General features: G+C 38.9%; 2 protein-coding genes across 3 annotated transcripts in view; one reads left to right on the top strand and one right to left on the bottom strand.

The window, feature by feature from the left end:
* dscaml1 (Down syndrome cell adhesion molecule like 1) overlaps positions 1–16,789 on the top strand; it is a 97,677-nt gene extending 80,888 nt beyond the window's left edge. The window contains exons 21-35 of the mRNA XM_006795408.3: positions 925–1,064; positions 4,619–4,772; positions 6,609–6,726; positions 7,399–7,562; positions 7,710–7,808; positions 9,718–9,906; positions 10,726–10,854; positions 11,005–11,163; positions 11,290–11,445; positions 11,584–11,614; positions 11,758–11,876; positions 12,018–12,170; positions 12,414–12,608; positions 12,779–13,087; positions 13,344–16,789. Of these exons, the coding sequence (XP_006795471.2) occupies positions 925–1,064; positions 4,619–4,772; positions 6,609–6,726; positions 7,399–7,562; positions 7,710–7,808; positions 9,718–9,906; positions 10,726–10,854; positions 11,005–11,163; positions 11,290–11,445; positions 11,584–11,614; positions 11,758–11,876; positions 12,018–12,170; positions 12,414–12,608; positions 12,779–13,087; positions 13,344–13,933 (2,705 nt within the window). The 3' untranslated portion in view covers positions 13,934–16,789. The remainder of the gene's footprint in view (positions 1–924; positions 1,065–4,618; positions 4,773–6,608; positions 6,727–7,398; positions 7,563–7,709; positions 7,809–9,717; positions 9,907–10,725; positions 10,855–11,004; positions 11,164–11,289; positions 11,446–11,583; positions 11,615–11,757; positions 11,877–12,017; positions 12,171–12,413; positions 12,609–12,778; positions 13,088–13,343) is intronic.
* Positions 16,790–20,419: 3,630 nt separating this feature from the next.
* On the bottom strand, positions 20,420–23,420 carry LOC118454554 (uncharacterized). 2 transcript variants are annotated; one of them, XM_035909812.2, is made up of 4 exons: positions 23,209–23,420; positions 22,698–22,811; positions 21,407–21,449; positions 20,420–21,156 (listed from the first exon to the last, which is right to left on the bottom strand). In XM_035909812.2, exons 1-4 carry the CDS (start codon positions 23,260–23,262, stop codon positions 21,020–21,022), a joined length of 348 nt encoding a protein of 115 aa, XP_035765705.1. In that variant the 5' UTR covers positions 23,263–23,420; the 3' UTR covers positions 20,420–21,019. The 2 variants fall into 2 exon arrangements, with proteins under 2 accessions (XP_035765705.1, XP_035765704.1); XM_035909811.2 differs by having other exon boundaries at positions 20,420–21,231.
* Between the last annotated feature and the right edge of the window lie 2,239 nt (positions 23,421–25,659).

Here is a 25,659-nt window from a genome sequence, read left to right on the forward strand (position 1 = left end):
GATTTTCTAACCTTTGACTCTAAATTAACTCATATCTCTTAATAATATTTAAGTATTACACAAATACCTCTCATATTAATAAATCCTAATGTCATATTCTGCTGGTGCTCGGCCAAATACAAATTTCCATCATAAACAGCCTAATTTCTGGGAGTTGTTGGTCATATCATACATTGTTGTTATAGATCATGCGTTTTTATATTTTTTGCTCAGTATGAGCCTCAAATGGTGATAGTAAAGAGAGAATAATAATTTTCTCTTTATGGAACTAAAGGCATATTGTCTGTTCTAAATGTATGTAAAGCTACAGGTGTCACTATTGTCCAAATGAAGACTTCCAAATGAAGTGAGGTCTTAAATTAATTAATTCACCAGTAGTTTCATACTTAGCGGGGCTAATGAGGAGAAATCTTTATTTGGGAAGAGGTTGAGGACTACAGTCATGCAGCATAAGGCATTTTTTAGGGCTTTATAAATGATAATAAAGAACCAATATATTTTTAGAATGTATAATAATACACTACTATATGCAGGCTAGTATGCATATAGAACAGCTGGTATACTGCTAGTCATGTTCTTAACATCATTATCTGTGCTCTATTAAATGGCAGAAAATACTGATGTATTCCTTTTGCACTTTCCCATAAGCCAGGCTATTGATCACTGGAGTTCTCTCTCTAATATTGTAGGGTTTTATCTAATAATATTAACAAGCGCTTCGAGACAGCTGTTATTATGATGTGTAAAGAAAGTTGAATTGAATTCTGACTGCTTGTTTTGTCAAACCAATAATCTAAAACCCAAAGATGTTCAATTTACTGCAAATAATAAAGATGAAAGGGAAAACTACTTCCCGTTTACTGTAACCACATTGAAATATAAGTGGTTCACATTTTACTCAGCCCTCCATTTCTTTCTTTTTAGACCCTGGACCCCCAGCTGGCATCAAAGCTGTGCCCTCCTCTGCCAGCAGTGTCGTAGTGTCGTGGTTGCCCCCTCACAAGCCAAATGGAATCATCCGCAAGTACACCATTTACTGCTCCAGCCCCGGGTCAGGCCAACCGGTAAGTTACAAGAGGGGCGCAGAGAGTTTCAGGATAAACAAATGAATTAAAGTGGAAAAGTGAAGGGGACAAGATCCTATTTTCTATGCAGAAAATAGCTTCTGTTAAACATTTTATATGTTGCTGAGATAAAACTCATTTGACTTAATTATAGCGTTTGCGTGTGTGCTTGTGTGTGTGTGTGTGTGTGTAGGTGTGTGTGTGTGTGTGTGTGTGTGTAGGTGTGTGTGTTGGGGTGTGTTTTTGTGTGTGGTCTAGTGCTGCAGTCTCAGCGAGATACGTGTGTGAAATGAGCTCTCCTCATTCTGCAGTGTGTGTGCGTGCAAACTCACCCTCCAGCCTCATTTACATATCTGCGTCTCATCACGTTGCCAGGACAACCTCATCTGTTCATCAACGAGGGCAGAAAACAAGCCAAGAGCAAATACACACTCTAGCTTAGACGCACACATACACACACACATACGCACACAGAAACACACTCATAAATGTATTACATGAGCGATATAGAGGTACATACATATATGCAACTCATGTTTCTATAACAGTGTGAATTTAAGGCAAGAAATATAACCTGCTTGCAATCTTGAACACACACACACATGCATACACATGTACTATATAAATGTTCCCTTTGAGAAATTTACATCTTTTCCTTAATGTCCTTCATTCATAAATCACTCACACGTTATCTCTATCTATCTATCTATCTATCTATCTATCTATCTATCTATCTATCTATCTATCTATCTATCTATCTATCTATCTATCTATCTATCTATCTATCTATCTATCTATCTATCTATCTATCTATCTATCTATCTATCTCTTTCTGAAGCCCCCATGCAGAGTTCGGCATGATTACTATGTAAATGAGTGCGACTGGAGAGAAGGAAGGAGGGATGGGGGGGTCAGACACACCGCGCGGGGAGTACTTTTGTTCCTCTTTTCATTATCTCGCTCTATCGTTCCCCGGATCACCGCTATTTCCATGCCGGAGGAATATTTTAATATCCGTTACAGCAACACACACTCTGTCACTCTTCCCCCCCTCCTTTCCTCCTAGCATCTACCCACCCACCCATACATACATCCCACCCTCTATCTATCCATCTCTCCATCCATGCTTCAGCTTGCAGTGGAGAGTATAGAGACAAATGTGCAGAAGAAGATATTGATGCGTATGTGAAAGCGGGGGGGGGGGGGGGGGGGGGGGGGGGCTAAAACAATGTAAAATAGAAGGGGGGGGGGATATTGGTGGATAGATGCAGGAAAAAGCAAGGAGTGGGCCCACAGATGACAGACAAATGTAAAGATAAAGAAATGAAGAACAGTGATGGCATCGGGCTGCACAGAAGGATGGTGCAGTGGGGTGAAGAATAGTCGGAGAGAAAAATAGAGAGAGCGTCACAGGCAAGAGGAATGGATGATGAACAGGGAACATAGTGAAGTAATAAAAAGCTCAGTGGATTCCTTCATGGCGACCTGCTCATAAATGTGAAAAACAACATGAATACTGGAATCTGTTTGCACAGAATAAACCGTTCTGCAGACAACAACCCAGCAGGCTAGGACAGAGCTCAGTAACGCTGCAGTGTCTTCGCAGGTTTTACTGGTCTGGCACATTTGCTGACTGTTCATGCTATCTGACACTTGTATCGCAGTCTTCATTTCATCTGTGCATGTGTGCCTGTCAGTCACAAATGCAAGACGGTGTCAAACTGCTTGGGTGTAGTAAAATTTGATTTAGAGGGTGCCGAGTGAATGTTAGGTGCTGCCTTACAGTGCAGTGTATGTGTGTGTGTTGAATTTTTGATTTTTGATTGTTTCTTTCTTTCTTTTTTTTCCATACTATTTATTACTTGAGGCCAGCAGCACAGCAACAGCCAGAGTTGCAGGTGTGTGTATATATAGCTGACTGCTGGGATACCTGAGGAGTAGGTGAAGAGTAGGAGTTGAGGAAATACAGGTATAATTGGTGGGTAGGTGAATAGCGATTGGCAGGCAGTAAAAATGAAAGATTCTGTGTGTGTGTGTGTGTGTGTTAAGGGGACAGTGATGCGTATATGTCTAGACAGGAGACACATGGCTGGGTTAAACACACTGCAATTACACATCCACCTCCAGGTCATGTATGCGGCTCTATGTGTGTGTGTGCCTGTGTTTCAGTACATTCATGCATATGTATTGGTGTGTATTCATACTGCTTGTGGGTAACCATTCCTCTTCCTCTGTCTGTTTGTGTTACTTTCTTCTCCTCTCCTCTCCATCACTGCTGATGCCTGCAGTAGATAGGCCTCATTAGTGTATGACTGTTCATGATATCTCTGACTGACTCATTTGTCTGTCCCCTATTGTCTTCCTCTCTCATATCTCTGTTTGCCCTCCCCGAGGAGAACAGAGAAGGCGAGGGAGTGGGATTCACTCCCCCAATCCAACCCTCTCGCCTCTCTCTCCTCAAGCATCGCTTGCCTTCCTTCCCTCCCTCCCTCCAGCGTCATCCTTTCATACCGTTTTGCCTTACCACATTATGATAAGCCTCAGAACCTATCTAACTTTTAGCCCATCTTAGTCTCTGTTTTACTGACACAAAATGAAGAAGAAAATAATTGGTTCACGTTAAAATTATGTTCACTCAGTTCATCACATCACTCCAGCCTCTCCAAACAATCTTGTATTTGGCATCCCCAAAATTTTACCTTATGCTACCTTGAATATACTTTAAATTTTCGGAGAAATGCTATAAAACATTTTTTTTTAATTTTGAAAAGGTACCGTTAAAGCGTTACATGTTTCCAAACCAATCCAGACTCTTTTTACTGTAATTGCCCATTTTGTCTTATTGTGCACTCTTTTGGACTTCAAACGACTTTAATTCTTCATAGAGTCAACAAGGTGCTGGAAACATTCCTCAGAGATTTTGGTGCGTATTGACATGATAGTATCACACAGTTGCTGCAGATTTGTCAGCTACACATCTATGATGTGAATCTCCTGTTCTATCACTTCCCATAAGTGCTCTATTGGATTGAGATCTGGTGACTGTGGAGGTCAGTCGAGTACAGTGAAACCAGTTTGAGATTATCTGAGCTTTGTGACATGGCACTCTATCCTGCTGGAAGCAGCCATCAGAAGATGGGTACACGATGGTCATAAAGGCATGGACACGGTCAACCACAACACTCAGCTAGACTGTGTTGTTAAACGATACTCACTTGGTACTAAAGGATAAAAAGTGCTCAAAGAAAATACCCCGCACCATTACACCATCGCCTTTCCAGTAGATCAGCAGTTTCTGAAATCATCAGACCAGCTTGTCTGGCACCAACAACCATATAACTTTCAGAGTCCCCATTCTGATTCTCACTTTGAATTTCAGGAGGTCTTCTTGACCATGTCTACATATCTAAATGCATTAATTTGTACCATTGGCTGATTAGATAATTGCAGTAAGAGGTAGTCGAACAGTTTTAATCAAGTGAAATGATTTTAGGACATTATCAAGTTTGTTCTTCCAAATCAACAATCTCTCTTCTCATTTCGTTTTTCCCTAGCTGCCAAGTGAGTATGAAGCTAATCCAGAGCTGCTGTTTTATCGAATCACACACCTCAACCACCGCCAGCAGTACCTGATCTGGGCTGCAGCCGTCACCACTGCAGGCCGAGGTAACTTCAGCGAAAAGGTCACTGTGGAGCCAGCAGCCAAAGGTGAGTCCCTCGATATGAAAGGGAGACCCACGATTAGTGGAAGTGCCCACTGTTGATAAAAGACCCTCAAAATTTAAGTTTGATAATTTTATCAAGGTTCAATGCTAAATTTGTGAAGTAATCTTTTGACCGACTTTTTGTTTGGTGGAAGAAACAAACAGTGCCCTCTTTTTCCTGTTTATTTTCCCCTGCTTCTGTCCTCTCTCTCAGGAACTATTAGGATACATCCGCTGTTAGAGTGGTGCTGCTCTACAAACCACTCGTTTTCTCTCCGACTATTCTTCACCCCACTGCACCACTCATGAACTAAAAATAAGCATTTTTAAAGGATGTTTTGCTTTACATGCCCCATCATCTTCTTACTGCGTTACGTTCGTTATACAATGGAGGAAATAATTATTTGCTCCCCTGCTGAATTTATAAGTTTGCTCACTTACAAAGAAATGAAGTCTCTAATTTTTATGGAAGTTTTGTTTTAATGAAGAGAGACAAAAAATTCAGGAAAAGTGCACATTACATGAAAGTTATACACTGATTTGTCTATAGATTTGTATATAAATAAGTAATTGATCCCAGACCCAGCCACACAGACCGGCAAGCCAATCTGTGTGAGCCCGATCTTGTCTCATGGGGTGAGAATGATCATGAGAAAACTACACAGCAGAAGCTTGTTAGTGATCTAAAGGCATTTGGGACTGCAGTCACCAAGAATACCATTGGTAACACACTACGCCATAAAGGACTGTAATCATGCAGCACATGTCATGTGTTTTTATTTGATAGTAGATGTGATGTAATTATTCCCAATATTATATTTTCTACTCCACAGCCCCTAGTTTTGTTCTTTATTTCTGTGTTACTGCTCGCTTTGACGTTACAGAGGTGCACGATTAATTTTAGAGTTCAGAGGGCACCAGATAAACTGCCCTCATCCAGGGAAATGATAAGAGGGGAGCAACAGAGGGGACAGCGGGTGGAGGAAAAAAGAGCTGAGCTAACTAATATAGAAGACAATAGAGAGGCAAAGTGTTTAAGAAAATGAAAATGGCAGTTAAATCAATAGGCTTTGGATTAAAGGCCAGGTTGAATAAAGGTGTAAGAATGAATAGAGTGCCTTTTCTTTATCTGTTCATTCCTTTGACTTGGATGCAAAGGTTTGTTAATGTGTGCTCATATTGGAGTGTGCTGCTGATCGGCAGCTGTAATAGACAGTGTCCTCCAGGCTTGCTCACTCAATACTTCATTCAACCTTAACATAAGTGCACCAGAGCACTAGCATTAAGACGCCAAGCTTGGGAAAGAAAGCGAGACAGAGAGGGTAGGGGAGTGACAGAGAATAAGAGGGTTATGTGCCTGAATGGAAAGACTTTTTTTTTCATATCCCCTCTTCTCATTCTTTGTATTCTTCATATATATATATATATATATATATATATATATATATATATATATATATATATATATATATATATATATATATATATATATGTTCTATTTTTTTCCAGCCAGTGTCACAAATTCAAATGTGAATTATAGAGAGTGCACATTTCCTCTCAGTTAATCGTGCTTATTAAAATAATTCTAGCAAGAAGATAAATCAATGTATGCACATGCATTAACACTGCGATGTATTGGTTCAAAACAAAGTGATTGTTAATTGGATTTGAAAATTATTTGACAACAGCAAAATCATCCAATTGGTGCATATTAATTAGTTTATTGCTCAGCTGGTCTTATGGGCTGCTTGAGTGTTAATGCAATTAGCTCTAAAGGTCTTATTATTAAATTTCTCTGCCTCTATACACCTTTCACTTTTTCATTCCTCTCCTCCACCAGCCCCAGCTAAAATCCTCTCATTTGGCGGTACCGTGACCACTCCCTGGATGAAAGAGGTGCGACTGCCCTGTAGCTCAGTAGGAGAACCTACACCTACCATAAAATGGACCAAAGACAGGTGAGAATCCACACTAGAAATACTGAAGCAGAGTGTTCTTGCTGCTGTAATTCCTCTGAGAATTGATTACAGACAATTAAGTGCACATGCTAAGGTAATGTGCAGACAGTGTACCTCACTTCTTGCCAATTTCATTTGGGATAGCCTCCAGCTTCATTGCAGTACTGGTTGGACGAGCCATTAAAAATTATTATGAAAACCTTAGAAACTATGCAAAACACCAAGTCAGATCCTAACTTACATCTTAACACAAGTGATCCACCTTAACCAGGAGTGGGCAATTCATTTTCTCCAGGGGCCACGAGAGAAGCTGGGACTGTTGTGGAGGGCCCACCAGTATGGTTATAATGAGATAAAGTTAATATTGAACAGAACTGAGTTTGTCTTATTGCTGCAGCTCTCCACAACAGTCCCAGTTTCTCTTGTGTCCCCTTGGAGTCCATCCTCATGAGTAAAACTAAGACAAAAGAACATATAACGATATAGCAAAAATTAATAAATCATTAACATTGTTAATCAGAGAAATAGATTAGAATTAATTCAATTTTATTAATCTTTTATTATATTAAATATTTTTTATGACCATAGGTGTTTCAAAGTGGCTGGTGATACTTAATTAACCCTAATAATAGACTGAAGGTCCTCTTATCAGTGTCTCTTTCTCTTCAACAGTGAGGACACAGCCATACCAGTTTCTCTAGATGGGCAGCGTCTCATTTTGGCTAATGGGACTCTGGTGCTGCGCTCTGTCAAAGCTGAGGATTCTGGTTACTACACCTGCACAGCCACAAACACACTTGGCTTTGACACTATTATAGTCAACCTTTTGGTGCAAGGTAAGCGAATGGCTATAATGACACACTAGCAAACTTTTTTTTACGTAATAAACATTAAGATTTGCCAAAATGAATACATAACTCACCATAAGTATGTCTTTGATAATATAAGTCATGGTATTATAAGATTCTGTGCCTCGTCCCCAGTACCTCCAGATCAGCCACGTCTAACCGTCTCTACCACCTCCACCTCCTCCATCACTCTGGCTTGGATACCAGGAGACAATGGCGGCAGCTCTATAAGAGGTGCGTAATTTTTCAGAGGAAAGCCGTATATCTGTCTCTCCTCCTGTGTACTCACATTACTTTCCTCTTGTCTATAGCTGACATGTTTGTCTTGCCTTAGCTTGTCTCCTGCCTGGCATTATTGGTAGTGTCTCTATTGACCTATTAGTTTATTGAATGGTGTCTTGGTTTTATGTTTCCCTGTTAATTGTGTGTCTGTTTGATTAGCTGATTATTGATGATCTGTATGTGAAGATGGCCACAGTGTGCGTGACTGGGTCTCTCCCTTTGGTCAGGCTGTGGCAGTTTAACTTATTACTGCTCTATATCAGCGGTCCCCAACTCCCGGGCCTCGGACCGGTACCGGTCCGTGAGTCGTTTGGTACCGGGCCGCGAGAGTTGAGGCTCAGGTGTGAAATGTAGGGTTTTTATCGGTTTTCAGCGTTATTTTGTTATCGTTTTTATCGTTAACTCGGTTTTCCTGGGTCTTTTCACGTGTGTTATGAATAAATCTTCTTTTTTTCGGTACCGGTACTAGTTTTATTTTGTTGTATTTATCCGCGACACCTTAAAGGCCGGTCCGTGAAAATATTGTCAGGCATAAACCGGTCTGTGGCGCAAAAAAGGTTGGGGACTGCTGCTCTATATGACACACTCAAGCACCATATATAGTTTTGGTAAAGCCGCTATTCTACCTTATGTGATTACAGAATAAATGACAATGAAAACAAACAAATAAAACCAGAGAAATTTCAGTAGACGACATTTAGTAATAGCTTCTTGCAATCAGCACATGAAGGCCTCCAAAACTGAATAGAATATACTCCTTTTGGAAACCGTGCTGCCAGGATGACCCAAGAAAGACTTGCGTGCATGCATTATGCAAAACTGAAACAGGATATAATGCATAAACTTAAACAGCTTCTACTGGATGTGCAGCTTAGTATTCAAATAGGGATGTGCCAGTATTTGCATACAGCATCTAGTCTTATGTGTCCATAAATCTTTTCTGTAGAACTTGTGTGATAGTGGAATGTCCCGTCACTAAAGCCATCGGCTCATTGTCAGCAATAGTTCCTTGTCCCTATCACTGCCCTGATGTCTGTATATGATTCCCTTTCAGAAAAAAAACATGCTAGTGTGCACTAATAAAGCCATTTTCAGCTGGTAATGAGGACTTTTTTCCAGTTTGTGTAAAAATAAAATAATTTCTAAATAGACAAATCGCCAAATGTTGCAGACTGGTCCCATACACTGAAAATCTTATATTCTGTACAACAGCAGTCAATCATAGTGTTCTTCCAGCCTGTTGTTGTGCTGTTCTGTACTGTTCACTGCGCTATCTTCTGTTATGTTCTGCTGTGTCCTCTTCTGTTCTGTGACAGACCGAGGGTGACTATAAAACTTACAGACACTGCTCGATCTGCATGTTAACCCTTTTTAACGTTTTGGGCTTCATCGCACCATCTGTTAGAGAAAGAGAGAGAGTAAGGAAATGAAGATGGTACAAAGAGTACAAGGAAACACTCAGAGTGAGACAGTCATATATGCGTAATCATATACAGGCAGAAGGAAAGACAGACAGAGGATTAGATGGAAGGTGTCTCAGAGTGGGAGGGAGTTGGCTCTTCAAGGCAGCTGATTATAAAAACAGTCACCATATTGCATGCCCTCATTTGCATAGATGCTCAGTCAGCGCCATCCCAGTCCCAGTTTGTAGGTAACTAATGGCGGCATAGACAGAGAGCAGCTACACCATCCTCCAATTGAGGCTTAACTGGACAAGGGAAGTGCAATCATACATTGCCATCTAGTGGCCAGCAGTGGTACCAATATCTGAAAGTTCAGTAGACTTTATATTAGTGAGGGATTTGCATCAATTTGAGAAAAAAATAATTATTATTTTGTGCATGTCTCATTTCTTATGCAGGTTTTGTTCTGCAGTACTCTGTAGACAACACAGAGGAATGGAAAGATGTTTTCATCAGTTCTAGCGAGCGCTCTTTCAAATTGGACAACCTGCGCTGTGGGACCTGGTACAAAGTCAAGCTGGCTGCCAAGAACAGCGTTGGTGCCGGACGTATCAGCGAGATCATTGAGGCAAAGACTCACGGGCGAGGTGAGAAGCTGGCAGAAAAGGACTTATATACAAACAATATATACAGCAGACAAGTAAAAAAAAAAATTTTTACACAATGCAATTATTTTTGAAAAGGGGTTCTAGATAACACTCAGAAAATACAGCAGGTCACATGTGAGGAGGTCAACTAAAAGTGTTTAATGCACCTTTAAATGTACCTTTTCCGCAATCTCAAAATTTTAATTGACTTTTGAAAAATGTGAATGAATAGATGATATACGAATAGATCATGTGTTTTATTACAGGAGGGTTATTTTCTTTCATCTATGCTTCAGTCTATTGAAATGATATCAAATTAGTTTCAATATTAAATATCAGAATTAAAACATTTGATACATTTAATGCTTTTTCATTTACAAATGGCTCCAAAGCAAGGTTACGTGTCATTAGTAAGGCTTTAAATTAATGTACACTGCTCTCAAAATGCAGTGGGAAAGGTTTGTTTTATGGTCAGTGATATGACTGACCAGCGGGATGGTGTGCTGTATACTATCTGAACATATTTTGTTTATGCTGTCATTAAACTTCTTATAGTGCAGTCCAGTTTCAAATTTGGTAGTCATTGCAAAATCCATATTTAACCTCTCAGAGACAGACATATTACATACAATACTAAACTTTGCTGCTTCAGTTTTTGCTGTAACTGCATCAATATATTATTTCGTTTATTTAACTGAATGTTGTGTGCAGGTCTGCTGCTGATGACCTGTGTTAACCATATTACCTGTGAAATGCCATTCCAAATATTGTTTTAATATTCTGAGCATATTCTGCATCAAACCTTTGCTGCCTTTACAGAACCCCAGTTCAACAAAGACCAGCCTGTCTTCACCCACATTAACTCTAGCCATGCTCGCCTCAACTTGCAAGGCTGGGCCAGTGGAGGCTGTCCAATCACAGCTGTCACGCTAGAATTTAGACCGAAAGGTGAGTGGTTCCTTTTTCATTTTTCATTTTTTGGTAATATTGGAGATGTCCTGATATAAATTCAATGGAAAAGTGACCAAACTTAGACATATATATTATTTTTGCTTGAAAAAACGTGATCATAATTAAGAGTCGTGTGCACTCGTGCAGGCACTTGGACATGGCAGAACGTGCGCACCAATGCCACCACAGATGTGTTCCTGGCAGAGCTGCGTGAGGCCACCTGGTATGAGTTAAAGATGAAAGCTTGTAACAGTGCTGGCTGTGGTAACCAGAGCTCCCAGTTTGCCACTCTAGACTATGATGGCAGTGAGTACAAGATGATCTTCATTTGCCATTTACTTTGGATACATGGCATTGTTTTAATGAGAAATCCATTAAAATGGGTACCTTATGATATTGTCTTATGAAAGCACATTAAACTAATCTCTACAGGCACAATACCGCCAATTAAATCCCCTCTGGAGAAGAACGACGATGTCAAGAAGCTGTTTTCTATTGGCTGTCCTGTGATCTTGGTCACACTTGGTGTTGCGTTGCTCTTCATCATTCGCAAGAAACGCAAAGAAAAGAGACTAAAGAGACTGAGAGGTAAGAGAAGAAGAAGAGAGGAGATAAGTGGTGAAAATGAGAGAGAATATTACATTCAGCCTGCAGAGCATTTATTCTAAGAATACTTGTTTGTCAAAAAAATTTTTTAAAATTAATTATATCCTCTGTTCTCTTTAGATGCCAAAAGCTTAGCAGAGATGCTGATCAGGTAAGACTGGAATGTATTCTCAGCAAATTAAGCTTGAAATATTATTAAGCGTAACCTAAAATCCACTCAAAAATCAACTTTTTTTTCCCATTTTCTTCAAACTATGCATGTTTGTGTGTGCTTGTCTTGTATCTATGAATTAGTAAAAACAACCGCAGTTTCGACACCCCGGTTAAAGGGCCTCCTCAGGGCCCACGGCTACACATCGACATCCCCAGAGTCCAGCTGCTAATTGAGGACAAAGAAGGCATCAAGCAAATCGGTGAGAGGAAGAGAGAGAAAGACAAACTTGTCGCATATGTTCACACATCTATCCCGAGGACCGGATCGATGACCGTTACATGAAATGCGGTGTTAGGCTATTTGTTATTTTGTTGACACACAATATTTCTGCCCGTCATAGGTGAGGACAAGGCCACTATCCCTGTGACAGACACAGAGTTTAACCAAACTGGGAACCCTCAGAGCTTTTGCACTGGTGTGTCTGTCCATCATCCTGCCCTCATCCAGAACACTGGCCCTTTGATTGACATGTCTGACATCCGGCCAGGAACCAGTATGTGCTTTTACTCCTCACTCTCCATTATATCATTAAATGTTTAAACTGATTAAAGCAACATTTCTGCTCAGTTCAATTGAGTTATTAGTATTATTTTTTTATGAATGATTCAAATGTACTCTGGACCAAAATAGGAAGACCAATCTTTCTTATTTTTAAATTCTTGTTGATTTTTTCCGGCTGTGAACATTCTGTGTGCATATGCCAACCCTTCTTATTTCTTCATCCATTTACCATCAGATCCAGTGTCAAGGAAGAGTGTTAAGTCAGCCCACAGCATCAGGAACCGCTACTCTAGTCAGTGGACTCTGACCAAGTGCCAGGCCTCTACGCCAGCCCGTACTCTCACCTCAGACTGGCGCACAGTTGGCTCCCAGCATGGCATCACTGTCACAGAGAGTGACAGCTACAGTGCCAGCCTCTCACAGGACACAGGTTAGTACATGGGTGAAATGACACTTACAGCCATTAGCATGTACATACAATTAAGGCTATTTATCTGCAGGAAGCAAATGTGATTTTGCAGTAGGCTACATCTCAGCAGCGTTTATAAACCTGGATGAAAGGGGCTTGCCTTCATATCCTTTCCTTATTTTTTTGAACAGATAAAGGGCGCAACAGCATGGTGTCAACAGAGAGCGCCTCCTCCACCTACGAGGAGCTGGCAAGAGCATATGAGCATGCCAAGCTGGAGGAACACCTGCAACATGCTAAATTTGAGATTACAGAGTGCTTTATTTCTGACAGCTCATCTGATCAGATGACTACAGGTACCAACGACAATGCAGACAGCATGACGTCCATGAGCACACCGTCAGAGCCCGGCATCTGCCGTTTTACTGCCTCGCCACCTAAACCCCAAGACTATGACCGTGGCAAGAATGTAGCTGTTCCCATTCCGCATCGCGCCAAGAGTGAGTCGTCACCTCTAAGCATGATTCTTTTTTGTCTGTTAGGATTTTTAAATTGAAAACAAATTTAAAAAGTATGGCCAAAGACTTAAAATTGTATTGTGAAAATCAGACTTCATGTAAGTAAATGTTTTCTATAAATAACTCATGTATTCTGATTATTAGATGAGTTTATAGCAATTATTGTGGTGCACAGTATATTATCCATTACATCCTATAAGCTTGTGCAGTGATGATAAATTTTACTTTTCCCTTCCAGGTGACTACTGCAACCTACCCCTCTACATGAAGTCAGATCCCTTTTTTCGAAAGCAGGCAGAGCGTCATGACCCGTGTCCAGTGGTCCCACCTCGTGAAGCCTCTATTCGTGGCCTGGCCCAACGTGCATACCACACCCAGGGCCGTCATGTGACTATGGACTCTGCAAAACAGCAGGCCCTAACCATGGGCCACTCTGGTCTGTCCAATCTCACATCCTCTGGGGCTTCCTCGGGAGGGGCAACAGGAGGCGGTGGTTGTGGCAGTGGGAGTGGAGGGGCATCTGCTAGCTCTAGCAGCTCCACACTTCCCCAGAGGACTCTCACAATGCCTGGCTCCTCTGCTGCAGGAGCCCAGAGTGCAGCGGCAGCTGCTGCTTCTGCTGCGGCTTCTGGGGCATCATCATCCTCCGGTGGAGGTGGGGCAGTAGGGGCCACAGGAGGGACCCCTGGAGGTGCCTCTTCATCTTCCTCCAAGATGGGAGGATCCAGAGACTCTCTCCTGGAGAGCAGCTCCTCGGGCTTAGGCAGACTACAGAAGCAAAGGGATGGAGGGGCGGGGGCCTACTCCAAGTCCTACACACTGGTGTAGCCTGTCATCACTGCGGCCTGTCACTGTAACTCTTCATTGAATGCTGGTCAAGCCATCGCTTGCCTAGAGCCTCTATGAAAAATTGGGGTGAGGAACATACAGATGCACAGCTTACCTGTCAGTGCCTGTGCTGTGCCAGGCTGCAGGGGGCTGGTTGGGTTCCCACTGACAATATTATATGATGGGGTCAGAGTTGGGTCTCCACAGCACAGGGGTTTGCCTTTCTTTCTGCCTGATTGCTTTCTGTTATTATTGTGTCATTTTTATCTCTTACTTCATCACCCTGGGAAACACCTTTGCCAAAACATAGATGATTTATTCACATTTGTTAACTCTATATTTTGATTTTCTGGCAAAGACACAGTACTTATGCACAAAATGCTTTCCACGTGCACTGTCTTGTTTTCTGGATCAAGACAGCTGTAGAATGAACCAGGTTGCTTGAGTTTCAGAGAGATGTGTATTAAGATTTTTAGGTTTTTAAAAATGTTGCTTTTTTGGCCTCTGATGGAAAGGAGCTCATATCACAGCATTGTGCCATGGCAGGATGCTTTATTGTATGCATTAACCACCAACCTTGGTGTTACACTGGCTCTGAAAGATTACTCCATCGTGGATTCGTACATTAGAGGCAATGGATGGACTGTCGTCTCAATATCAGATTTGAGACAAAGGGATTTTCATATACATGCAATGGATGATACAGCATAGTGGTCTTAATTGATGCTTTTCTAAACAGACTCAAAGCAGAGAAGATGGGAAAAAAATTCAAGCATCATGAAGTGCAAGATGAATCCAAACTTTTTCTTTTAAATCAGTTTTCTGTTTATTTTCAGATGATGGAAATATAATCTCATGTGCACTAAGAGAAAATTAGAATGGATCCAAGTAACAGAAACCTTCAACAGCCTGCGTGCGTGCGTGCGTGCGTGCGTGTGTGTGTGTGTGCGCGCGCGTGCAAGCGTGTTTGCGCGGGTGTATATGTGTGTATATAAATGTATGCATGTGGCAGGCACACCAACGATGGACCTTTTTAAAATCAGTCTGTATGCTGACCTCTTGAGCAGACATCTGTGTCAAAACTGACAAATGTTCATTTTGTACCTGTGAAAGGGGATAATGGGTTGATGCTGATGATGTAACGCAACGACCCTAATTTGGTCCAGCATTTTGAACTTTGTTTTGTGATTGACGACATGGCTTAGGAAATGAAAAACACAGGAAAAGAAGTGGGTTTAGATGAGAGCTATTACAGATTATAAGAACTAGGTCCCTCTTTTTCTCTTAAACTTCCTCAAGAAGGAAGCGACCATTATATGATTCATCATGGCGCCACAATATCCATTATGTTTTTTGTTTTAAGCCATTTTACCTGTGCCCTTTTCCTCCCTTTCTGTCCTTTCCCACTTTCACCTTTACCCACCCGGTCCATCATCATATCCATACAGTGTCACTGTGATCTACTGCTAGCTTACTGGCAGGTCAAAGAGACAGACTGACTGAGAGAAGAGGTCTAATATGCACAGACGGGCAGAAATGCTATTTGATGTGTAGTGTCAGCTTGAATGAGAAGCAAGTCGCAGCAGATTTATGGAGATTTATGAAGAAAAATCATATTTGCATAATCTTGAATTTATAAACAGACAGTAATGTTTAAGAGTATAATCAGAGGGATCGAGCGTCAATATAATGTGAAGTAGCAGAGGGATTTTTCTTCAAAAATAAGTGGTCTTTGAAACTAAAAGGAGTATTTTCAAGTCCCTCCACCTTGCTGAAATTATTTTTAGCTTTATGCATGGTACTGTATCTTTTTTTTTATTATTACTATTAGTTCTTCTCCCAAAGCTTAATCCCATAACAAAGATCGTTCCAAAAAAAAGAAGAGTTGCTCCACATGTTTTTCAGTGGTCGAACATAACATCAGGGCTCTCGCAATAGAAAAAAGAAAAAGATATATGTTTGTTTTCAAAGTATGTACATATATATTTCTATTCAAATATATAGCAAATATATGAATATTGAAAAAATGCAGAGAAATATAAAAGCCGTTCTAATTGAAAATATATATAAAAGATCACAAGACAATCGCTCAGAGTGAAAAAAATTGCCAGAAGAGAAGAAGGAAAAAGAAGAGTGAAGTTTAAACGGGTAGCACAACCATGGGCAGAAGATCTTAGAGCGAAAGGAAGTTGTGAGAAAGAAAATTAAGTGGTGAAACTGAGGTTTGAACCCCTTGTGATTTTGTAAATGTTCAAAGCTGTACCGCCTGTGCAGCAGGTAGCAGCTGAAAGGACAAGCACAGTAAAGTCAAATTATAGTGTGAGATTGTGTCGCTGGTTAACTGTGGTTTATGGCTCAGTGCAGAAAGTGTGGTGTTGAAAAAGAAAACAGTATAACGAGGACAGTCTATACAGTGAGAATCTTGTATTATGTTGTATTGTACCTTCTGAAGGTGTGTTCAAAAACTCAATGCCATTACCTATAATTATAATTAATGACAACAAACAACCAACAAGTATTTCTGTTTCCTATCTGTGTCACAGCAAGTCATTCCCAAACTCCAGGAGTGCAGTCCAATGAGCATACCACACAGTGGCATTTAAAAACTGCTTCTAAATGTATCCATGCTCCCTTTCGTTTGAAAACTAGCCAGGAGAGATATGTATTGTTGCTTTTTGTTGCTAATGGTTACGATGCCTTTTCTTTTAGCTTTCACATTTCAAGTTATGCAAATACTTGTCTTCAGAAAAACAAGAGTTTGGGAATGGGGCAGGCCTGCTTTCACAACCAGGGGCTTCCTTACTCCAGTTGTATGGATATTGGTTGGAATGATGAAATAAAGTTCTGTCCAACCTGCTTTCCCCAGTTCTTCAGTGAAGTTGCTTCTACCGTATAACACCGATCCTCTGTCAGTTTGCTTAAAGTAAATGTAATGTCTGTCTTTAAAGAAAATTCCACCCTCCAAACATTTCCAGAATTCTAGTAGGCCATAAATGTCCATGTAACATTTTGCCATTACATATAATATGTGTTTTAACATTTAGCTTATTTTGATACTTTATAGCAGATGTTCTTTATTTTTTTGTCCACCCAAACATATGAACAATGAATTGCTTTCAATGAATTTTACAAAGCATACTTACATAGTAAGGAACATGCTAATCATACTCAAATTTCCATTTTAATATTAATGATAATACATGAGTTTTAGAAGTTTATGTATCAAATAGCGAGTATAGAAAAGATAAAATCACTAACATTTATTAAGGGAAAAAAAACAATCCACTGGATAAAGTGGTCCTCATATTTTATTCTTATTTCTCTTATTATATTTGGACAGCTTTTCAGCTTACGAAAGCTGGGGTGGATTTTTCCTTAAAATACAACAACATACTTTCAAACTGACTTTGCCTGTGTTTGTAAGGCCAACTTCACACGTTCCACTTCCCCAACGTTTTACCCATCTGCCAATCAATCAGAACCCCGTCTCCACCCCCACTGTTCCCCGTTGTCCACTTATACAGCTTATGTTTTACTCCATAATAGAAGACTTGTGTACATAGGAAAGTGTTTTGTATAAATGAGTACTATTTTCGACATCTTCACTAGAAACCAGGGCACAATGTAAACTTTGAACTGAAGCTATTGTAATGAAACAGAAGAGGACTTAACGGCAAGACTATAAAATTATACAGACACCGCTTTATCTTGATTTATGGACCAGTTAAAACGTGTCAGAGTGGACCATGCATAATTAAAAAAATATATTGTTTTCTTCTTTTACAGGGCATTTGGTTGAGTTGTCTCCTTTTTTTTGTTTTGTTGATTTTTTTTTAAATATTATTGTAATTTAGTTTGTTTTTACTTTGTCACAGAATTTAGAGTTTGCTTTTTTTAAAAATCATTAATAAATTATTAATCCACATTTGTGGGGAGGGGAGCAGCATTGCATGTACTGAAAATTTTGCTGGTTATAAAAGAAAAAGGAAAATGGTGAATTGACCAATTTAAAAGGGGATTACTGAAACCATTTTCAAAATTTAGAGATTGTTCCTTAAACTTTTATGGGGAAACATTGCTTCAATTTGCAATTGCTTGCGTTTAACTCTACATTTTCTTTTCTATGAAAACAAAACAAAAATGGGAAAAAAAGAGTACTCAACACCTTGTGCAATAAAGCTATCTTTTTATAAACTGTGATGATATTGTTTATTGGCGACTTGCTGTTGAATGTTGAATCTTAACTATTTCTTCTGTTTAAGGAAAAATCATAAGAAGTGTGAATTTTTCAGCCATGGGGACATGTCTGCTGTTGTTGATAGAGGAGGTTAAAAGCCAAATTTAACCTTTGCAAAGCCCCAAGACTTGTGTGAAAAAGGTCAAATGTGAACCAAGCCTGGAGAAATCTGTGCTCTTTTGTCTCATCTCAAACTAGTAATAGAAACTTTACTGTAAATTGTAAATTGTTTTTAACTCTCCAGAGAACCAAGGAGTTTGAAATGAGGTGAAAAGTACATTTTGTTTTGTTATAGACAAAATATCGCCTATAAAACTTGACATTTTTTTAAGACTGCCCAAATTGTTTAATCATCTTGCTTCACTTTTTTCAGCTAACTTTATTTAAAAAATAAATAAATAAACACAGCAAGGTAATATGATTGGCTTTTATGTTGCTCTGAACAAGTAATTATTAATATTTGGAATATTTTGCAGTTCCTGAGTAATTACTTTCATGATATCTAAGTGTACTTAAATGCTTATTTTCGTCAGCATCTCCATACAGCCCCTTTAAACTACATGGAGTCATGCATGTTAGCTTTTACAGCTAGTACTGCACTTTGACTAATGTGTAGTGCTTAAAAAATTTACAAGATATACCTTATACCTTACCCAATGTAAGATTTATGCCACACAATTAAAATCTGATCATTTAAAATTATTTTCTTTTAAATTATGTAATCATTAATCCACCAGTATGCTCAAGCTCTTTAATCAAAATGATATTTTTGATACTAAAATATAATTTTTGTTCTTATCTATGAATTGTCAGATTTAATCTTAAAAAAAAATATGCTTAAAAATATAGTCAATTACATTATTAATTTTTTATTAAGATGCTTAATTTCTGACTCCTAAAGCAAGCTCAAATTTGGATATAAAAACATACATTCTGTTTGTTTGCCTAATAAATAACAATATAAGTTTTTATATAAGTTTTTCAACAAGTTTTTGACAGATTTGAAACATTTTAGTGTTTTCATGTTAATAATAAATGTAAGCACCATCCAACCAGAAGGATTTATTCATAGTTGTCTCTCTGGGTTGTCTCTGTGGTAGAAAACTGACCTGTTCTGGGTGAACTTCATTTCTCAGTATGAAATCTGCTATAGGTTTCAGACCTGGGAAACTGACCAGCCTAATATTCAGCATTGTCACTGATTCCTTCATGTTTTATTTATGTTATTGTACTTCCACATTTGTGGAGGTATTTGACTTCTCAATGTCGATGATGCTGTACGTTGGTCGAATGCTGATTGGCCAGAGCAGAGAAGGGATTGACAAAAAAAACAAAAAAAACCCCACAAAGATCAAAAATGCAGTATGAAAAGCACAGACCGTAGATACTTTTCATTGTTTTTAACACTTGGTTTCACTTCAGCTTTTTGCATGTTATAACTTACAGCTCCTCTCCACAGCTTGCTGATGGACCGACAAGAGCACAAGCAAGAGTCGAAAGACGAGCTAAACCACATATTTCTGACATTGCCCCAATCTCACAACAGACGCGCTGCGGGTAGATGGGCAGTGCAATGCACTTCCGGCTTAAAGCCAACATTTCTGCAATAGACACACAGAAACCGCATACAATCACATCTCATGAGCAGAAAAGCAATCACACTAAGGTTAAGTTCACCTCAGGGCAGCCGCGCTGACAGAAGCTCATCACATTAGTGTCTGCTTTCATTGACTTAAACTAGCTCTTTGACAACAACTTAGCCTTTTGCTGGGTGCAACAGCCTGTGGCACATTTTTCTACAAGTGCTATTTACACCAGAAGAAAGCTCCTGTTTTGCTCCTGTTTCTCATTGAAAGTGAACATGTTTTATGTTGTTTTTGAGAGTTGTTAGTGGTGTTGACAGGATTTGGTTTCCAGGTGCTTTAGCCATTGTCCAATACCGATGAATACCAGAATAACCTACCTGTCTTCCCACAGTATTGGCGATTCCTCTGCTTCTCTATCAGGATTTCCTCTTCTTCTAATGTGGGACTCAGGTTTGACTGCACATCGACTCTTCACACCGTCTTTTGATATAAATTGGTTGCATTAACATACGTTCTAGCTCTATTGTTGTGTCAGATCATACATCTTCAACACAATCAGGAGTGGACTGGCCAACTGGCAGCATCGCTGGCCTGAAGATCACTTTGACCTGAAGTGAACATTCAGTTTGATGAATTTGAACATTTTCACATTACTACATATAATAACTGTTGATAACTTTAATTGTGTTTTGCAAAGTTTTACAATATTTTAAAACCTTTAAAAACATCAAATTAAATAAGCACCTTAAAATCCATACAACTTGTGAGGCAGAAATTCCTCTAAACACTAGAGGGCAGTGAAACAACATAATCTGATGATGAGTTTATTGAAATGGACTGGGGTTTTTTTTCTTAAGAGACATCAGTGTTTTTCCACACATTTATATACAGGAAACAACAGTCATATATAAATTAGAGAATAACAACTCACTCACGCACTCTTAAAATCACATCAATCATCACAGCACAGGAAATCTGTTCATTCAGAATTATAGAATATTCACATTTATTGTTCACATAGAAATTAAAATGTGGTTTTATAAGCATTGTTTGAGATGTAGGATGCTGTATGTTAATCTGGATTACTAATCTTGGGGCCTCTACTAAGTTTAAATATGTATATTTGAATATAAGTGTTCATATGAATTTAATCATGACATCACAGCGTTCATCTAGCCTTTGATGAAATCACATGAAATCACAGCTTGCTTGCTATTGTCTCTCAGACTTGCTGGAGTAGTAAGACTCTCCTGGTCTGTTCATCTACTTGCCGTTCTTGTGTTTCTTCTGCTGGAATTTCCTGAAATGGTTCTGGATGGTAGAGGCGGCCTTCTCAACTTCAACAGGGCTGAGCGGAGGAACAGCAGGCACTGTGCATGTCCCGTTACTGGCATTGGAGTCTGAACACGACAGGACACAGGGAATAGCCAGGGAAGTAGAGGAAATAGCCATGTAGAGAAACTCTGTAGCAATGACTGAGTTCAAGCACATTTTATATATTAGCCTTTATTGAAGCAGGCTATTTTTCTGAAAAAAAAAAAACCTTTTTAAATTGGATTTCATAGTTATTCAGAACAACTTTTCCAGGGCCAGTCATCACAGCAGAATAATAGCCTGCATTTAAAATATTTACCTAAAAATGTTACTTACTCTTTCTATACACGCCTATGCTGTTTCTCCTGAGGCCATCATACTGTAAATGAAACAGAACAGCCTTGTGTTATACAACTCATAATAGATGTGCAGGCACACACAGGAAGAAGAGTAAGTATCGGTTTAGTGCACAAGATGTAACACATACAGATTATGTGTAAGAATAATCAGTAGTGCCATCTTCTCTGGCTGACATTCAGAGTTAAACATATGCAAAACTACTGAAATACTAAACTGCAATATATGTTCCACACTTAAGGAACTAATGACCAAAGTACATGTGTGTCTGTGACTGTGCTTTCTTTCTATTTACATTCACAGTAATGACCTCAAACACAAATCCCCTTGATTGGGATTATAGCTCAAACAGAGCAGCGACAGGGAATCCATCATGCTTACCTGCCAATTTGACTGTGTGTTTTGTGCCTATGTTCAGTCTCATGTGTTGGCTTTATAACCTTGTCTATGAGGTCTGCTCCCTCCTTTCACCAGACAAGCTAAGATAAATTTAAACTGTAGCCAGTCTAAGCACATAAGGGTATAAAGCTGCTTGTTGAGTATGACTGTTGCACCTTTTCATTTAAGTACTTGTTCTCACATTTAGCACTCCAGCTATTTCTCCTCGATGGGTTCATAAGTTTCAGTTGTATAAAGGTTTTAGCCAGAAGTAACCTTAGAAAAGGTACAAGAAAAATACAAGCCTGTCAACCAAAATTTCACTTTTACAGAAGGATGTGCGCACTTTCAACTTGGACTGAAATGTGCTTCTTTGTTCAGGGATACATATTGAAACCTTCAGGAGACATCAGATGTGAACTGTGAAGATGTAGAGGCGGTTTATCTCTCTGCTAGAATCAATTGATTCACAGACATTGATTCATCAAGGGCCAAAAGGGTGTTCTCTAACTGAGTCTGACGCAAAAGTCAACTTTATTTTTAAAAATATATTATTTTGCTGCTACTTTCTGAGTATAGAGGCAAACCATCTCTGCCTTTTTAAGACACATTCCTCTGCTTCTATGTCCTGTGCTTATGGACTTTCTTTCTACTAATTACCAAAGAATAAGAAAAGATAATTTATGAGTATTGATGATTAAAAAAATACTACTACTATTAATGTACATGAGATCATAATAATCTTATGACGATATTTATACAGGCTAGAAATACTAAGAATAGTAGTTTTACACAACAGTTTTCTCATACAGAGAATGAAGCTATATGAACAGAACTGATGTGGTTTATAATGTAAATTATGATCTGCAGTATTGATCTTGCTATAACTAACCTCATCTGCTTTGCTGCTCCTCCGGCTGAGAGACACTGAGTGAACCTGCCAAGGCAAAGGCTGAGACACCACATAAGGCAAAGGATCCTGTTCCCGCGTAAATCGCGCCCCTATCTGAAAATAAAAAGACGTTTTGCTTAGACATATGAATATGGGTCAAAGGTCAACAACTGGCTCAGCTCTAAATGTGAACACTGAATAACAAGAAAACAGAGAACAATGACAGGGCAACATTTACCAGTTGGCTCTAACATAACTTGCCTGAATACATCTGGAAGCTGTAAATATAAATGTGATTTACACTAACCAGCTGTTGCAGCACGATCCACATGTACATTCTTATTTTATAAAGCTATTGTCAATGCCATTTACCTACAAACGCTTACTATACTATATCTGATAGCCTCCATAAATGAAAAAAAAAGGCATCTTACTTTGTGCTAATAATCAACGTCATCATTCTTGTTGTTCTGATCTGAACAGTAGAGTGCTACCATTATAATCACCTTACCGTTTCTACCACTTTGACCACCATGTACATAGCTGTTAGCATGGTTATCAACATCTTGATCACTATTCCTTTAGGACCTTCTTCGTTTACAGTTGCTGTCTTCAGTTCTGTTGAACAAAAATAAAAATCCACACAGGCACAGGTCTGAGCAATCAGGAACAAACACACTCAATTCACTGTCTCAGTCTCTGACACATGAGGGTAAGACTGCTAAAGAGCTTTGCAGGACAGAAATAGAGAAGCAGTAATCTTTTCCTATGCACAACACTTATCCCTCAGGTGTGCATTGCACCTTTCCAGTAGCAGACGTGCATTTATTTATCAATAAAGAATAAGGCTATTGATAATTTAGGATGCATACAATTTAATTTAGCCTCTAGTTAAGTGTGTAGCAATCTTATTAATAAGCTGAACAACAACAACTTAATACTGAGACATACTAGAGTTACCTGCCAATGAGGTATTTTTTAAAGAAAGGTTTATACTTTATAGCAAATTGCTTTAATAAATGTTATGAAATTGTATTAAACAAAAAAATAAAACGATCATATCTGACCTTCTTGGGAGGATAAATCCCCTTCCTGGTATTTGTCCTATTTACGTGATTATGATGTTCTTATGTAGGTAATCTTTTAATTAATGCTTAATACATTGTAGAACAAAGAGCAATAATAAAATTAAGCAATCAATCAGTTAGATTGGTAATCAAAACCTATTATTATTATTATTGGTTTTTGGGTTGTTTTGGGGGTTTTTTGCCTGTCCCCTTTGGATCTTTAGCCATCAGAATTGTTGTCTGAAGGCCAAGAAAGATGCCAATAAGATTTACTTTATTTACTTTATTGAGTCATTCATTCAGCTTCAACTTTAATCCAGAATCCTGGACAGTGTTACTAACAAGATCGGTAAATATATGAAATGTCTGGTTTTACTTATTTGCTATCAAGATCAAGTTGATCAGTTGTGCTTTTATTGTAAAAACAACAAACCTAAACAATCTTTTAAAAATGAGAAAAAAATATCAAACTCAAAATGCCGATCACCTCCATCCTCTACGGATTGTTGCACTGTTTGTACATCAGGCAGAGATTTCCGATAGGACGTCTACACTAAAATTCAGAAATTGTGGTTTTCTACGAATAAACGGATGCATCAGTATGCCAGTTATGCGGTTATCTTAATGAGATAGACCTATCTGTGAGATCACACATGACTAAGGTCTGTGTGCGTCATTGTCTGGAGTGTCACCTCTAACCCCTGCAGGCCAGTGATAATCCTTTAGGCATGTGTCTGTGAATACATTTCACCTGGCCCTGCACTGTGAAAGACACTGCTGTTATCAAGATCAAGTGTCAACCTTGTCGTGTAAAGAATTTTTATATCACTAATCACTATCTGCCCTTTGTTTATACTTGGCGACGTGTCGCATAAGCCTGAATGAAAACGAATGTTCAGTTTGTAGCAGTGGAATTACATAAAGGTGCAGGAATGTGTTATCACTGTGTATTATCACTGAACAGACGGGTATAAGACCGCTCCTGACACTGACAAACTGGTTACACATCACATCTACAGGACAGAGGCAGTCGTGTGAAGAGAAATTGGTAAGAAAATTAGGATTTCTCGCAACTTTGACCAAAGACTTCTTTATATTTCCTGCTTTAAGAGGGATTACATATTAAAAAAGCATACTTACTGCACGAAGAGCAATAAAGAAAGAAGAGCAGCATTACAAAACTGTATCTAGGCTGTTGAGAATAGCAAGAGTGCAGCTGAAGAGCAGCAACTACATCCAAAATGTATTTCATATCTTCCTCTTTTGTTACTTAAATCTTTTTTCTCTGATGAGAGATTACAGCTGATTCAGCATTAAAAGAATCAGAATGAATGTGTAAATCAGTGATGAGTTGACATATTGCTAAATGCTCTGTCGAGCATTTAAAAATCTGTATTTACTTACCCGTGTGTAACTGACATATATATCTCATATGTAAATCACAAACTTAGTAACAGATGATTACATGCTTATATAATAATTCATTATCAATTGTTCTTGGTAATCGATTATTAGTCTTAGCAGTCACTTGGTATATGATATGTAGCAGGCTATACTATATTACCTTAGTTTGTTATTAATCTTATATCACCATTATTCTGCTGCCATTTAAGCTCTCAGATTTGCAAAGTAGCTCAAACTTAAACTGATCAAAATCGAAAGAGTTGTGAGCTTAATGCTGTAAGATTTTTACAATAATCTCGCAGTGAAGAGCTATGAGCAGTATGCTTTATCTTCTTGACACTGTACAGATCTGTCTGAGGTGAAGCCATTATATCAGTTTATCACATTTAGTTTGGCAAGGATCAGATTTTATCATAGTAAAATGAAAAAAATGAAACAGGGAAGAGAGTCTTGCTCAGTGAAGCATTTCAGGGAGATAGAAATCATGACAA

This window comes from Neolamprologus brichardi, chromosome 14 (assembly GCF_056152115.1).
Source record: "Neolamprologus brichardi isolate AB-2024 chromosome 14, ASM5615211v1, whole genome shotgun sequence".
In the NCBI taxonomy this organism is placed as follows: domain Eukaryota; kingdom Metazoa; phylum Chordata; class Actinopteri; order Cichliformes; family Cichlidae; genus Neolamprologus; species Neolamprologus brichardi.

What these genes read in the sequence shown, in the direction of transcription:
- LOC118454554 (XM_035909811.2), bottom strand. Translation starts at nt 23,262, where the DNA reads ATGTTGATAACCATGCTAACAGCTATGTACATGGTGGTCAAAGTGGTA. An exon ending in TGGTCAAAGTGGTAGAAACG is followed by an intron (nt 22,812 to 23,208) that starts GTAAGGTGATTA and finishes TTTTATTTTCAG; the next exon opens with ATAGGGGCGCGATTTACGCG. An exon ending in GGAGCAGCAAAGCAGATGAG is followed by an intron (nt 21,450 to 22,697) that starts GTTAGTTATAGC and finishes TTTCATTTACAG; the next exon opens with TATGATGGCCTCAGGAGAAA.